Genomic DNA, 16,610 nt, shown 5'->3' with positions numbered 1-16,610 from the left:
GGTCGGGAGAGGTCACTTACCAAATTCTTCAAAGAGGGACTCCACGAAGCTGGGCCCGGAGTGGAGGTCGGCTGTGTTCACATACAGATAGGAGGCTTCTTTTTCTGGGAGGAAGGAGAACACACCCACAGTGAGGAGGACGGGAAACGCGGATGCTGACTCTGAGGAGGGGCCAGGTCTCCCCGCTGCACAGGCTACAAGATTCAGTTTGCAAAGCATGTGCACAACCGAAATGATTTCTTTAGTTTTCAAACCTTGTTTTCATTTTTACATTGTTACTGGGGATCTCCTCCAAGTGAAAGATGCTTGGAGCCCAGAATAGAAGACAGAATCCAGGGGCCGCCCTGGAGTGGCTGGGGGCAGGGGCTCCAGCCAGCTCAATGACCATTGCCCTCTTCCTCCACCCAGTCCTGTGAAGGCAGCCAGTGACTTCGACCTGCTTTGTCATGGGGAAGTGAGGCTCAGAGAATCACTGAGTAGTGACCTCCCAGCGTGTCACTCAGATGCCTTCAGTAGTGCGGGACACGGGGCCAGCACATCAGGGCTCACTGAGCTCTGGATGTACACATATCATCTTGGGGGCTGATGGGTGTAGAGAAAAGGCTGGAACAGGCGATGAGGCCTTGCTGCTGGGAAGACAGGCAGAGAAGCTGTGGGAAGCAGAGGGTGGGGAATGAATAACAGTGTGGGGCCAACGCATAAAGATGGTGTGTGTCAGTGTGCGTCTGTGTACAGGAGTGTGCGATGTGTATGTGTTTGTTGTGTGTGAGAGCATGTGGGGTGTGAGAGATGTGTCATGTGTGCTGTGAATGTGAGTGCATGGTGTTGGTGAGAGCGTGGTATGTGTCACATGTAGTGTATATTTGTTACGGATGTGCTGTGCATGTGAGGTGTATGCGAGAACGTGGTGTACATGTGAGTGTGGTTTGTGGTGTGTATCTGTGTGTGGCATGTGCGTTGTGTGTGTGAATTTGTAGTGCGGTGGGGGTGGAGAAGCACAGACAGTACAGGCAGGGTTGTGGCGGAGAAGGGCCGAGGTGGATGAGGACATTGGCCAGACCACACAAAGTGTTGAATGCTATGCTGTGAGGCTTGGGCTCCCTCCTGCCAGCAGCCCTGGGGAGCTGCTGAGGGTCCTGGGGGGCTCTGGGCAGAGTGCTGACGTCTGACCTGGGAGAGGCTGCAGGCTCTGCAGGATGGAGGCCACGGCCATCTTCTTCTCCAGAGTGGTGTCGCTGAGATACTCGTGGTCCAGGAGGCTGAGCAGTCCCGTGAGCTCGGGAAGCAGCTGCTCCAGCACTGCAGAGGAAGCATGGTCAGAGCCCTGCTCCCACCCCCTAGAGGCCAGGGGAACAGGGGACAGAGGGCGAGGCTGGGTGCAACAGGGAGACCTCAGAGGCCTTCAAACAGCTGTCCCAGTGCTGGCCACCCTTGGGAGAGCCCTGCTCAGTTAACTGTGACATTCCTCTGGGCTTCTCCACTCTGCCTCAGACCTCATGTGGCCTTAGCCTGAGGACTGAACCCCCCAGGCTTATTCCGGCAACTCTGAGTCCAGGTGGCCCGAGAAGAGGCACTTAGGCCTCCCTTTGTCCCAGCATGCCCTCTGCTTTGCAGGCCCGGGGCCCTTCCTCACCACAGCCCGAGGCTCAGTGCGGGCCCCAGGCTGGAGCCCTGGCAGTCCAGGACACAGGCAGGAAGGGAGCCTTCCTGTCCCATCAGTCCATACACTTCAATCTCTGGAACCTTCTGTTTCCGGTGCCTTGGCAGGAGCCAAACTAAATATTAACCCTTCCCATCCCAGGCCAAAATCTACCATTACCATTCTTTCTTTCCATGCGACACTATTGTTTTTTAAACTTGAGTGTGTATAGGAATTAGCTGGGGATCTTGTCAAAATGCAGATTCTGACTCGGGAGGCCTGGTTGGGACCTGAGAGTCTGCATTGTTGACACGCTCCCAGCTGCTGCTGCTGCTGGTTGAGACCACATGGAGTTGCAAAATCCTAGGGCACAGACTCCTTTCAAAGCTGGAGCGTGCCAAGACCATGATGTCATTGATGTCTCCCTGTCCCGAATAGTAACAGGAACTTGGTTTGCCTTAGAGCTAAGGACCAGCCTCATTACAGTACTAGTATTGTCCTGCTTTGCAACTGGCCAATCCCTTGTGCATAACAACAGCTAACCTGTACTGAGCTGCCTAAGCCCTTTCGGACTCGCAGTCTTGTTTAAATCTCCTATCAAGTGTTTTATTATCTCCATTACATGGAGGATGAACTAAGGCTCAGAGTGGTTAAATAACTTCTCCAGTCACACAGCCCGGCCTTGGCTGGACCTGGTTCCCCACCGCACCATATTGCTTTGCAGTATTTTATACAATCCCACCAACAAGTTTGGGGATAGGTCCCATGATCACCCTAACGTTTTAGACGAAGAAACCAAGGCTCAGGGAAGATAAATAACTTGCTTGAACTACACAGACGCAAGCGGAAGAGCCAGGTCTTCAACTCTAGTCTCTTGACTTTCAACTCCATGCGCTTCTCCCCAGCCTGGGCCCTCCTGGGGAAGTGGTGAGACTGACCTGTAGCTACAGGGTCTGGATGGCTAAGAGGGGCTAGTAGAACATCCTGCTTAAGAGAGCTGACCCTGGAGCCAGACTGCCTGGGTTCAAGGTCAGGCTCCATCATCCATTAGCTGTGGGACCTTTGACAAGTTACTTAGCCTATGACTCAGTTTCCTCCTCTGTAAAGGGGGTAATAACAACTCCTGCCTCTTAGGGTCCCTGTGAAGATGAGGTATGTCAGGCATGAAAGATGCTGTGCCCATACATAGTAAATGCTCACAAGGGAGGCCATGCTGAAAGCCACAGGGGAGGCCCTCTGGGGCACCATGGGAGCTTTCTGTGGCCTGCAGGCAGGGTTCGTAGTTGAAAACCCACGACACTGTCCCGCTGTCAGGCAGGAATGCTACGACTATGGGGTGCAGTAGCAGTTTCTCTCTCAACACGTGGATTTGAAATGTTTTGGCCTCAGGATTCCTTTACACTTTAAAAAATTATCAAGTACCCCAATGAGCTTTTGTTTTATGTGCGTTATATCTGTCAACATTGGCTGTATTAAGAATTAAGACCGAGCCGAAACCGGTTTGGCTCAGTGGATAGAGCATCGGCCTGTGGACTGAAGGGTCCCAGGTTCGATTCCGGTCAAGGGCATGTACCTGGGTTGCGGGCATATCCCCAGTAGGAGATGTGCAGGAGGCAGCTGATCGATGTTTCTCTCTCATCGATGTTTCTAGCTCTCTATCTCTCTCCCTTCCTCTCTGTAAAAAACCAATAAAATATATTAAAAAAAATAAAAGAAAAGAAGACCGAGAGAAATTTAAAACACAAGAATACAGAGGCACACATGCCATTAGCCTTCAGAGCTACCATGTCATCACATGTCATGGGACCTCTGGAAAAACTCCACTGCACACCCACGAGGCAATGGGAGTGAAAAGGCCATGTAAGGCCTTAGTCCTGCATAATAATAGTTTTGACCTTAATAATAGTTTTGACCTCCGAAAACATCTTGGGGACCTCCTAGATGCGCCCCCACCACACCTTCTAGAGAATTACTATCCTTCAATGAATGACATCAAACTTTTTGGACCATTTTTTTTTAAAAAGAATGTATTCATTGGTTCTCATTATATTCGCAGAGTTGTGAGACCATCACCACAATCAATTTTAGAATAATTTCATTACTCCCAACATCCTCAGCCCTGAGAGTCATTAATCTATTTATTGTCCTTGTGGACTTGTCTATTCTGACCGTTGCGTATCAGTTAAAGGAAAACAAACACACACTATGTGGCCTTCTGCCACTGGTTTCTTTCAGGTAGCATAAAGTTTCCAAAGTTCGTCTAAGTGAGTTGGCATTTTATTCCTTTTAATTGATGATAATATTCCAACCAGTTAGTTGTCCCCTCTGTCCCTTCTTTTCTCTCCCCCTTCCCTCCCTTTTTTCCCATCCTCTCTTTCTCTTGGCTGTGAGTTTTCAAGGGTTTCTTCTTGCTGCTCTCAGCAAGTGCCTATGTGTGGCAGCATTCCTGCTGCCCCAGGTCTCCTGCCTCTCACTTAAGGTGTGTCGTGACTGTTTCTAAAGCAATGCCAACTAGGTTGTGAGTGAGTTCTCTGCATTTAAAAACATGAGCTACAGTATTCAGGCTTTGTAACACTTTTGTTTGTTTTTCTCCCGGTCCTTGATGGGGTTCCTAACATGGAACCTTGACTTCTAAGTGTTCTTCGTTTAACTGAGATGTGACCGTAAAAGTCCAAATAATGCGGAGGAGACAGAGGGGACTGAGTGAACCTGGGCGAAGCAGAGGGGGCGTGAGGAGCTCCCAGGGCTGGTCCTGCAGCCTGGCAGGCGCTGGCAGGCAGCAGGTGGCAGAGGGAGCATCGTGTAGCATTTCTAAAGCGCAGCTGCCAGGGAGCATGAGGGTGGGGGTGGGGGTGGGGGCTTCCGCTTGCAGGCAGGGAGCGGGTAAGAACCCTTCCCTAGAACTGAGCCGTTATCGTGTGCTGGGAGTTAGCCTGCGTCATCTCATTTAATCCTCATAAACCACGCAAGAGGTATGCTTATTGCCGTCTGTACCCTACAAGGCAGGAAACAGGGGCTTGGAGGAATGAGATCATCCAGCCAGTAAACAGTAAGGCCGGGCCTTAAGCCCAGGTCTGTCCGACTTCAAAGCCTGCCCCCCCACTCCTGAATCCGCCATCAGCAGACTTTGGCTCGGAGCAGCAGAGGCCAGGCTGGGGTGGGGAGCAGGCGGGCAGCCCCTCAAAGCCCTCCCGCTGAGGGCTCTGGGCTATGACTTCACTGGGGCCCCTGACCTGGGGGTCCCCTCAGTGGGTGGGTGAGAGCCCCTGACTGTGGGTCTGGAATTCCTGCGCAGTGAGCCTCTCCCCACTGGCCCTTTGAACTTCAGAGCCCTGACTATGAATATCTCCCAGACGAAAAACAAGTCACGCAAAGCACACACCTGACTTAACAGTGGGATCTCATCCCAGAGAGAACCTTATCTTCGTGCAGGAAAGCTCTCAGCCAGGACTCGGGTTTTCAGGGACAACACAGAACTCCCCGGCAAGCTGGCTGTCAGGTGCAGCAAACACAGAGGTGCCTCTGAGGGCAGCTTTGTCTTTAAGGCCAGATAATTCAAGCCGCAGGGATTTAAACCATAGGGAACTGAATTTGGAGAAAAATCATATCATGCATATGACAGACGGTGCTGCCAGGGCTCATCCACACCCAGGGCTCACATTGTAGCAAGACTAAGACTCTCCCAGAAGGTTAGTTGGAAATGCAGATTCCCAGACCTCCTCTCAGGAGAGTTGGATTCAGTAGACCCTGTACGGGGACCCGGGAATCTGCACTTGAATGAGCACCCCAGGTGATTCTGATGCAGGCAGCCCAAGGTTCAATCTCTGAAAACGACTCCACCACAAAACACATACTACGGGGAATGTCTGGGACCACAGGGAACGAGGGAAGGACTCTCTCACAACTTAAACACGTATCAGTAGACACCCCCTCCTGAAATGACGGAGAGTCAGGTGGGAAGAAGAGCCCCTACAGAAAAGGATAACTAGCTGGGCGTGGAGCCTCGCTTAGAAGAGCACAGTGAGTGGGCTCTAGGGTCAGACCTGTGCAAGTCGGAATTCCTGTGCTGCCATTTCCAAGCTGTACAGAACGGGCATGTTAGAGATCTCCGAGCCCAGCTTTTCTCATCTGTAAGACGAGAATAATAGGACCCCGACCGCCTAGGCGGGGAGAACTAGGCCAGGTCGTGCTTGCAAGCACCCAGGATGGTGCTGTGCCTGAGCCAGCACTCGCTCCGCGAGGGCCGTGGTACTGTTGCTGCTGCTGTTCTTAAACTCCCCACAACGACGCAGACCCCACAGTGTTGATCAGAGAGTACTCAGCGACAGGTCCGCTGCAGCTGCTGTGACGAGTTCCACGAGGACGGGGACTGTGCCTCAACCATAGTAGATGCCCAGGGAGCATTTATTCAGTGAACACGGTTCTAACTCTTAGTTTAACGAGGTGGAAAGGGAGGGTCGAGGCGGTTATTTGACTTAGTTATGGTCACACAACCAGTTGAAAATGAAAGTACCTGGTGTTACCTCCGCACCAAGCTTGAAGCTTAGAAGAGTCATAGAGGAGCAACGCTGGGCACCCCTGGGCCCCTTCCCAGCTCTGCCGCTTCCCAGAACAGTGGGCAGTAACAGTAGCTGCTTCCCACGGCCATCGTGGGGGACCGGATGAAGCCATGCTTGTGGCGTTCAGGGCTCCCAGCAGGTGCCCTGTTCATCCATATGTGGCTCCGGCAGCCTCAGGTGCAGTGGTAGGCACGGGGAGGGGGGAGCTGGGGCAAGAGGACATCGGGGGACTCTGCCAGCCCTGGGCCCGACACTGAGCTTGGGGTGCCTATGGCAGTGGATCCACTCCCCTCAGTGCTCACTGTCTGAGGACCCCTCCGTGTCAGGTGAGGGGACTGCATCTTCCAGTTGGAGGGACAGTAACGCAACCCAGAAATCCGCTCCTGCCGTCCCGCCAGGAAAGATCTCCTTCACCAACCCCTAATCCACGCCTCCCGTCGTCGCTCCTGGCACAGATCACTTCTGCTTTCTGAGTGCAGGCGGGGGCATCAAGGACAGGGCTGTCTTTTATGTCTGAAGTTTATTTAGAGCCACGAATAAATTTCATTGATCTTGTTTGGTTTAGTTGAGCCTTGGGGAGATACAGTGAATCCCAATGAGGAAAAAACACCGGAAGAAATGGTTTAATCATTGTTTATAAGTCTTCAGTCTTTCACGATGTGGGACAGGCCAGCACAGAAACCCAAGATGGGCGATAATTGTTCTCTGGGATGCAAAAAAATTCGCCAAATAAAATTAGAAACGTATTTAAAAATACATCTAAGATTAGGCCACAAAGTGCTTATTGTTCCTGGTGAATACCCAACCAAGGCTAACACCATTTTTCTCTTTGCTTCTTCACCCTCCCTACGTAACTGAAATCAAAAGGTATAGAGCAGAAATTAAGCCACAGGCAGGAAAGCACTCTTCCTGGCTGCCAGGACCGCATCCCCAGCCCACACCCCTGATGCGGCCTGAGAGTGAAACCCTCAAGCCAGAGGCTCCTCACTGCCAGTGCAGATCCAGTGCAGGGAAGGCGGATTCATTTAGAGAACCCAAAGGTAATGAGTGTAATTTGCATGACAAGAGAGAAGTGAATAAATTAAAGGTCAGCAAACTACAGAATAACAACCTTTGTTTTGCTTCCTACTAGGTAGGCTCAGAGGGCACTCTGACTTCAGATGCCACCCTGGTCACCTTTTAGCCTGGAATTTACAGAAATGCTTGGAAAAGCTTTCAGGTTAGGATTTCAGTCACTGCAAAGCAGTAGGAGGAATCACAATTTCTCCTTTCCCCACCTCACGACTTGGCAAGCATCTTTAGGACAAAGATAACTCATCCTTCTTTGTTCTCATAATCAGAGGAAAGGCAAGCAGCATGGTTTAAAGCTGGAAACTAGGAAGAGTTGTCAGAATGTGGTTTTATGCAAGGCCTACAATTTTTCTTTTGGTTTATTTAATTTTCCTTTCTCATTTCCAAACAGCAAAGCAAAATAACCCAATTTCCATCTCATAAAGGCTCCTGCCCCGGAGAAAGAACTAGTGCACTACTTAAGACATTTTTGAACATGACTTTAGAGATGACCCTCTGTGTGCTGCGTGTTAACGACCTAGCACATCAATGAGGTATGACCCATGACAGCAGTGGAGGGCGAGTCGCCCTGGAAAGGAAAGCAGCACACTCAGCAGGTGTGACCTCCATGCTTGGTGGGGGAAGGAAAGGCAGAGGAACCTCTCCTGGGCCTGCCAACCCTGCAGCCCTTCCAAAGAGACTTCCCTCCAGGCTGCCTTCATGCTCTGCCCCTCAGCCTCCTAACCCAGGACTTTTGTATATGCTATTTCCTTTGCCTGTCAGAACTCCCTTCTCCTGAAACCAGTACTGCTCCCCTTCGGCTTTCAATTCATTTCTGACTTCCTAAGGGATGTCCTCCGGACCACAACCGCTCCCCTACACTTATGCTATCATAGCATCATTCTACTGTGGTACTTTTCATGGTGAAATGCTATATTTACTTACGTCTTTCTTCGATTAATGTTTGTTTCCCCTACATGAGCCCGAACTCCCTGAGGGCAGGAATAGTGCCTGCTTTCGCTAGTGCCTGACACAGATAAGTGCTTAAGTATTTGTGGAATGAATGAATTCTGGAAGCAAACTTTTCTTCAGAGTTGATAAAGTATAATGACTAGTTAATGTGATTTGAAAGCCATACCTGTCCTCACAGTGGCTCAGCATAGTAAAAAGATGCTCAAAAACAGAAAAAAGAAGAATCAAGAGCCCTGGGTAACAGAAGGAACCAGAAGCCCAACTGGCTAAGCTCCCCAAACCCTGTTTTGGTTGAACCTGTACCCCTCGTGTGGGTATGGCTGCCCATTATTTAGTGATGCCCATTTTGTAGTTGGTGGATTTTAATCTTAACATATAAATTAGGAAGTTAAAACTAACATATATTGAGCGACCCAAACTACTCGAGTTCAAGTCCTGTTTCCACATTTCCTAGCTGTGTACCTTTGGGACACTCACAACACCGCCCCATTCCTCATGTACATCATCGGTGACCTGTGACTATACCACCTCATCAGTGTGAGTGGGCCCTAATACATGAGCATGTGCCTAGAACAGTGTCTGGCACATACTAAGTACTCAATACATGTTAGCTACTTACATTACTCTTCCATAATTATCATGTAGGTCATATTCTGCTTTAAGAGAGTTACATGTATTATTTACATAATTTTATTCTTTTTAAAAAATAGTTTATTGATTTTTAGAGAGAGTGAGAGAAACATCGATGTGAGAGCACAACATCAATTGGCTGCCTCCTGCACGCCCTGAACTGGGGATCGAGCCTGAAACCCAGGCATGGGCCCTAGACCAGGAATCAAACTGGCAACCTCCTGGTGCACGGGACTGCACCAAGCTAACTGAGCCACACTGGCCAGAGCGATAATTTCATTCTTGTGGCAAGGTGGGCTAGCCCATTTTGTAGGTGTGGGAACGGAGGATTGCAGAATGGGAAGAATAGTGAGGAGCTGCTAAGGGATGCCTCCCCCGTGCTCCTTCAGGAGGCTACTTTTGTCTATGTCCAGCTCTGGGTAAAGCAGCCGAGAAGCCCCAGCCATACAGGCGAGGCCAGTAGAATTGCCCCTTCACCTCAGGGGTGCAGAAATCTCTCCTTCCCCTGCCCACGGTCTCTTCCAGGTTGCTGCAGATCTACCCATCTGGAGCCACGGGGACATCCCACTTCCTTCCTTTGAATTTACAAGCACTTCTCTAAGCCCAAGAGAAGGCCATTGGAGGGGACCACACTGGTTGGACTAGCATTGTTGATCACAAAAACAAACACTTCCTGTTGTCTCAGAGTATACAGGGGAGACACTGGTTCATGGGGCTGGAGAAGAATGAAAAAAGAGTAGCAAAGAAATCCCAGCTGCAAAGCCAATGCCTCAGAGCCGACTGCTTTCCAGGAGTTAAATATAGCGCTGGTGTGAGGGAGGGCAAGGGGGAGCCAGGTCACCTTGGAAGACTTTTGTGTGTGTTAATTAAAGCCCTGGCAGGAAACTGAATATCCTTTATGCTGAAGAGAATAGTACAAGTTTGACTCCATGGGACAGAAACAAAATCCCAAGGAAGGGAGGTGGTAAAGAAAAGTTGGAAGATTTGGGATTTGGCATAAGGATCTGGTTTGGGTTCTAACTCCTGCCACTTACTAGTGTCGAATTTGGGATCAGTCAGTAGCTCCTCTAAGTGTCATTTTCCTCTTCTGTAATGAGGGGTGTAGAATCCCCATGTGTAGGTCTGTGCCAGGGGGCATTGGGAATGGCTAGGAAAGAGTTTGTCAACCGTGGGGATTATAATTGGGGATAGTAGAGTAGTACAGTTCTCTCACCTACTGGAAGACAGGGAGGTCACAGGTCAGTGGGGCAGCAGGTGGTGGTGCAGGGTGACAGGGTCAGTGAAAGCCCTGCATCTTAGTGGCCTTTCTAGCTCTGCCTCGCTCCTGTCATCCACCAGCAGCGCCCTCACTCCGGGCACCTGGTTTCTCAGGCCTGGGCACCAGGAATCCTAGCTCCCTCTTCAAGGAGCATTTTTAGACAGGAGGGGGTGGGGCAAGCCACTGACCTCTAAGGAAATAACTTTAGGCTGTGGGACTGGGCTCTCCCAGAATTGTTCCTTTGTCTGCAGATTCCTCCCTGTTTAGTTGACAAAGGAAATGGTTCCAGGAGGAAGTGGAAAACTGTGACACACACATTCACCCCCCACACAACATGGCAGCTGTTTCCACTTTCAGCGTCTGCACCACCTCCCTCACCGAAGCTGGGAAACAAGCAGTCCCAGGGGTGGCCTGGGAGACCCAATGATGAAGCAGGTAGTGCTTTTGAGATCGTAAGTGATGTTCCAGATGTTGTGCTAAATATTTTGTGTTGATTACCTCATTTAATCCTGGTAATGACCTTGTGAAGTAGATACTGCTTTTGCCCTGTTTTACACAGGAACCAAGTGAGGCTCTGAGATCTAAAGCCACATAGATAACAGGACCAAGATTCAAACGTAGACCTAACTCTAGCGCCTAAGCTTCCTATGGTTGCATTATAATCCCTGTGGCCTTCTTCTCCTAACAGGGATTCCCAACCCCCAAAGCTTGCTGAACCCAAGAGTGAGCACCTCATGACCGCTCCCCATGGTGTCCGCTCACAGGACGGGCACCTGGCCTGAGGCCTAGCTGGGGCTGGGCTTTCTGTTTCTGAGAAGTTTGAGTTTGAGGACCCATCTGACCAGTAGCCTGGGGCAGACATCAAGAACAGCTGGCCAGGGGTATGCAGATACTGCGCATAATAATAAGGATATCCAAGAACGACAGAGGACATTTATTGAACACTGGGCACCGTTTCTGACCCTTTTATTTCTTTTTATAAATAGGATTTCACGTAGACAAAAATTGGGTTAATCCTAATTCTTGCTTTATGAGACATTGTTATTATTATTCCTTTTTACATATGGTTATTTATTTACTCAGTTATTTTTGCTAATGTGGTAAACCACCCATGAACCTACTATTCAAAGCAAAAGCCATGATCTGGACGGTATCTCACATCCCACTGTGATCCCACACTTCTGCGTTCCCCACCAACCTAGCTGCCATCTTAAATGCTGTATTCTTCATATTCCTGCCTTCCCTTGTCTATTGTGTCATTGCAACAGACGTATCTGTAAACATTTTTAATTGTTCTTCCCTTTTTAAAAGGGCATAATGTTGTAGGTAACCTTTTGTGACCTTTTTCTTTACTATTACTATACAAAGAGTTATCCAGTTGTTGCCTGTCATTGCATTTACTTACTGTTTTGTGTGACATTCCATGATGGGAACATGCTCCGTGCCTAATCTTCTGTGCCTACTACTTCATTTAATCTTTGTGGCAATCCATAGGAGCTCTTCTCATCTCAGTTTTACTGACAAGCAACTGAAGCCTAGTGAGCTAAGGAGCTTTCTGGCGGTCATAGGGACCAGGTTTGAATCTTTCTGGCTCCCACTGTACACCTTGTTTTGGTGTAGAGGACAGAACACAGGAGCTACAGTCAAAAGCCCAGGCTCCAGCAGCAGCTCCACACTTACTGGTTGTGTGGCCTTGGGCAAATGGCTTCATGTCTCTGTGTCTTAGTTTCCTTCACATTAAAGTGGGTGATGATAGCTGCCCTGCCTACCTTTTGGGCCTACTGTGATACTCAAATCTGTGAAAAGTGAGAGCACGCTGTACCGTGAAGTTTTGTAAATTGGTAAATTGTGGTTAATAGTATATTGTGCTATCTGCTCCCCTCTCTGTAGTCAAACAATAGAACCTGTGTAGGATTCAGGAGATGAGAATAAACAGAATCCCTCTTCTGAAAGGAAAAGTTAGGTTGATGATCAGCCCATAGAAACCTCAGTGTTATAAAGAACCAGAAAATCATCAATAGATACTTCAGGGAACATAGTATATATTTATCTTCATTATGTTCGATGGGTCTTTTTAAAAATTATGACTTTTTGATTTCTTACCTATTTTCAATATTTGAGACCCCACCTACCCCATTGTTCTTTTTCACAATATTTCCTCTGCATGGTTTTCAGCTGCTATCCACTACTAGCTTGGGCAAGTTACTTAACTTCTCTCTGTCTCCTCATCTGCAAAATGGGGTTAGTAATAACTACACACTTTATAAAGTTGTCATGTGGACCCAGTAAGGTAATATATAGAGTGCTTAGAGCAGTTTCGGATACATACCAAGTTGATTATTATTGTTATTTAAATTTTCTCCTACTCCCAACTCATCCTTGGGAGTTGGTTTAGATACCACTTCCCTCAGGTCAGTGATTCCCAACCACTTTTTGGCCATGCCCCACCTAAGCATCTCTAAAATCCTGATGCCTCCTCCCCACCCCCGTGACATAATTATTCAAAAAGTGAACTCCTATTCATGTGGAGGAAGCCTAAAAGGCCATTAACTTGGTCTAAATAAGCTTCCAAAAAACATGGCATCTATGAAAGAGAAAAATAAAAGAACAAAAGGACAGTTGAAGTACTGAGGAAGAAATCGCTAAGAAAATCTTAATAATCCTATATAATAAAAGGGTAATATGCAAATTGACCCTAACAGCAGAACAACTGGGAATGACTGGTCACTATGACACACACTGACCACCAGGGGGCAGACGCCAGTACAGTGGTTGTGGTGGGAGCCTCTCCAGCCTCCTCAGCAGCGCTAAGGATGTCTGACTGCAGCTTAGGTCTGCTCCCCGCTGGCAAGTGGAAATCCCCTGAGGGCTCCCGGGCTGCCAGAGGGATGTCTGACTTCCCGCTTAGGCCCGATCCCTCCGGAGAGCGGGCCTAAGCCAGTAGGTGGACATCCCCTGAGGGGTCCCAGACTGCGAGGGGGCCCAGGCCGGGCTGAGGGACCCTCCCGTGTGCACAAATTTCTGTGCACCGGGCCTCTAGTAATAATATGAAGTGATATGAAAAAATAGCAAATAAAGTTTCAAAACATATACTAGTAATAGAGACTGAAATACATAAGTATGTCACAATATATATTTATATACTGTATATGAGGCCCCTAGAACCATAAGAAATGCAAAAAATTCACTGTTAATAACTCATTCTCGAATTGCCCCCCTTAAAAATCAAATTGCCCCCCTGTGGGGCATTGGGGACCACTGCTCCAGTGGTCCATCTTGCTTTCCTGGACAGGTGAGGTCATCCTGTTACACCCTTCAGAGCAGATGACTTGTTCTCCTCCATTAAACTGTGAACCCATGGGGGCAGAGATGATGCCTGATTTAATATCTGCCACTGCTACCCAGTGCCCTGCACAGTATATAATAGGTGACTGGGGAGGGATTAATTGACAACCCAGAATTCAGAGAAAGGATCGCAGACTAGGGAGGGGGCTGTAAATCCTGCCTATGACAACTGTCTCCAAGAGCAGAAGGGCTCATGTGTGTAGGGGGCGGAGGGGGAGGGTGGAGCACTAGGCCACCGGGGGCACTGGAGGGCAGAAATCTGAACCAAGAAGAAGCAGATGTCCCTTCCAAGAGTTTAATCAGAACAGTGGGTAGTTAAAACACCGGGTGACTGGGTGAAAAACACCCAGAATCAAACCTGGGACTTGCCCTCCCTAGCCCAGTGACCCCAGGCAGGTGATGTCACCTCATTTTAACATGAGAATTGTGATAATGAGAGCACTGACCTCAGAAGGCTGAGGTGAGCAGAAGGGGAGATAATGTACGGAGTGTTAGGCATTGTGCCGAGCACAAGAGTCCATCTGTAAAGTTTGGCTGTTACTATTGATGTTGTTGGCAGTCACAGGGGATTCAAGCATCACCCAGGGTTAGCCTGAATGTTCCAGGTGGGAGGCTAAAGGTTAGATTTAGAATGGCCACCTTGACTGCTGTCCAGGTAAGAAGTCCCTCTTTCCCTCCCCTCCCCTCCCCTCACCTGCCAAAGCCTCTCATTGCTAACCCTGGATTTGGTTCTGGGCCAGGCAGCCAGGAATCCAGTTCCTAGGGAGCCCAGCCATCCTGGGGTGAATCCTGCCTCCAGGACTAGGGATGGGGATCAAGAAAATGATGGTTGAAGGTCCTAGGAATGAATGTCTTGAGTCTTGAAGAGCCCCAGACAAATGCCTTCATTAGACCAACCATTCTCCACAGTGAACGCGATTAAAAATGGAAGTTTTCTCTCTCCTGTTCTTAACTGAAACATGAAGGCCAGTTAATCTTGTATAGTCTGCTGCTCACCTGCAATATTTGCTGAAGCTCCTAACTGGTCGCCTCTTTCCAAGCTCCCCCTTTCTACTCTGAGGTGAGCTCACTGCTGGCTTCAATTATTTCCCCAAATGGCAACACTCAGCATAACCCCCACCTGCTCACACCTCAGCAAGAACTCCCCAGGGCCAGACGTCAGTTCCCGCTCTGACACAGGTGAAGAAAGTTCCATACATGCGTGTGATCCCTGTGGTTTATCCCCAACTCCTTTGTAATCCCATCCTTTGGATGGGCCGTCCAGGAGAAGCCAGAAGCCGAGGGAAAGTGTTACCGAGAGAACTTGGATTCCGTTCTAATTCCGTAAGAAAGGCGATCATTGACAAAGCTGTATTTTAAGCATCAGCTTTTTTTTTTTTTTTTAATGCTTCCTAGTGCTGAGCGCTTTCCTTGCTTGAATCCAGTTACTCTCCCTGGGTAGGCAGGAGATTATCATCTCCATTTTTAGTTGAAGAAACTCAGACTCAGGATTAAGTGGAAGGAGAACTGATTCAAACCCGGGCAACCTGACACCAGAGCCACAGCACTCAGCTCCCACATTATGCTGTCTCTATTATTAGTTACAAACCAAGCGACCACAGGCTCTCAGGGCCTGGGGCACACCCAGTCAAGGACCTGGAGGATAAGGCCCCTCTCTTGGGAAGGACTTCAGAGCTTCCATTTAACCTGTCCCTGCTTCCCCGGGCTGTAGGTACGCTGACCCGGCTTGCACCCTCAGCACGTTTCCGGGACTTTCTTCCAGTCTGCCATTCCTCCACCTGCAATGCCACCTCTCCGGTGCTTCTGAGGCTCCTGGCTAGAAAGTGTCCCTTGAGCCCTCTGGTATTTTTATATATTCTCTTTGATGGACAATGACCAGGTATGAGTTCATGCCATAGACACCAGTGACCAAGTCTTACTTTCTCTGCCTCACTAGGAGGTCCCAGGGTACAGGGACCCTGAGTTTCTCCTCTGTAACCCCTCAGAGCTGCACCTGGTTGCTGGTGAGAGGTGAGGAAATGTGACCCGCCTCTGGCTTCCCAGCACACTCCTAGATCCGTTTTCTTCTTGGTTCAAGTGGAGCTAAAAAAAAAAAACCCCTTGGTTTCTTATCAGCTGGATCTGCTCTCAGCAAACCCTTCAACAAGAATGGGCAGGAAGAATAAATATTTATTCTACAAATGAATAAATCTGATTCCATCTTCAAAAGAAAGCTTTAGCATAAATTATCATAATTTCTCCATTCTAAGATGCCACTGGTTTTAAGATGTTTTATCTATTGAAAAACAGCTTTTTGGGAAAAAACACACAGAAAGAAGAACAAATCAATGTATCATTTATAAGCTATGTTCTGATTTTTCAAATTATAAGTGAAAGTTTATTTAGAAAATTATAGAGGTGGCAGGGGTGAGTCAGCTGGGCTGCACAGGCTCTGGAAACAAGTTACAGAAGCAAAAGAAGCTTAGGAGGGAGGAAGGCAAAGGCGAGGCGCCTGGGGGTAACAAGAGGGGGAAGAGAAAGGCCCCAGCACGCTCCTGAGGGGGAGAGCGCCAGAGATATTCGGATTTCTAAAAAACATGTCTTGGTATCAATGAAATTAAAAAAATATGGTCCAATTCAATTTTTATTTTTTTGGCTCTGTTGGTCCTCAGATAAAAGGCTCCCAAACCTTGACCAAACCACTGTGAAGCATGAGCAGGTATCGGCAATGTGTCCTGGTCAAGCCCCAGCCCTGAATCCCTGTGGGCTGCTGGGTCAGTGAGGGCATGTCATGGCCACCCATGCACTAGAGCAGCGGTTCTCGACCTGTGGGTTGCGACCCCTTTGGGGGTCGAACGACCCTTTCACAGGGGTCGCCTAAGACCATTGGAAAACACATATATAATTACATATTGTTTTTGTGATTAATCACTATGCTTTAATTATGTTCAATTTGTAACAATGAAATTGCGGGTCACCACAACATGAGGAACTGTATTAAAGGGTCGCGGCATTAGGAAGGTTGAGAACCACTGCACTAGAGGCAGCTCTGAGCCCGCAAATCAGTGGACAGGTTTTTTTCTCCACAACAGAGATATGTCTGTGCTCTACTGATACCTTATGACCACATTAGTGGTGCCGTGGGAAGCCAACTGGGAGCTGATCATGTGACCTTAGG

The 16,610-nt window shown here is 48.7% G+C and overlaps 1 protein-coding gene across 1 annotated transcript in view; it reads right to left on the bottom strand.

The window, feature by feature from the left end:
- The window catches only part of AFAP1L1 (actin filament associated protein 1 like 1), a 58,823-nt gene that overhangs the window by 30,941 nt on the left and 11,272 nt on the right, over nucleotides 1-16,610 (bottom strand). The window contains exons 2-3 of the mRNA XM_081092128.1: nucleotides 1,171-1,299; nucleotides 21-104 (exon numbers count right to left, since the gene is read on the bottom strand). Coding sequence (XP_080948254.1) covers nucleotides 21-104; nucleotides 1,171-1,299 — 213 coding nt within the window. The remainder of the gene's footprint in view (nucleotides 1-20; nucleotides 105-1,170; nucleotides 1,300-16,610) is intronic.

The sequence above is a fragment of the Myotis nattereri genome (genome assembly GCF_964212035.1).
Source record: "Myotis nattereri genome assembly, chromosome: 5".
In the NCBI taxonomy this organism is placed as follows: Eukaryota; Metazoa; Chordata; class Mammalia; order Chiroptera; family Vespertilionidae; genus Myotis; species Myotis nattereri.
The sequence above is the reverse complement of the archived record's forward strand: the minus strand, read 5'-3'. Positions and strand labels throughout refer to the sequence as shown.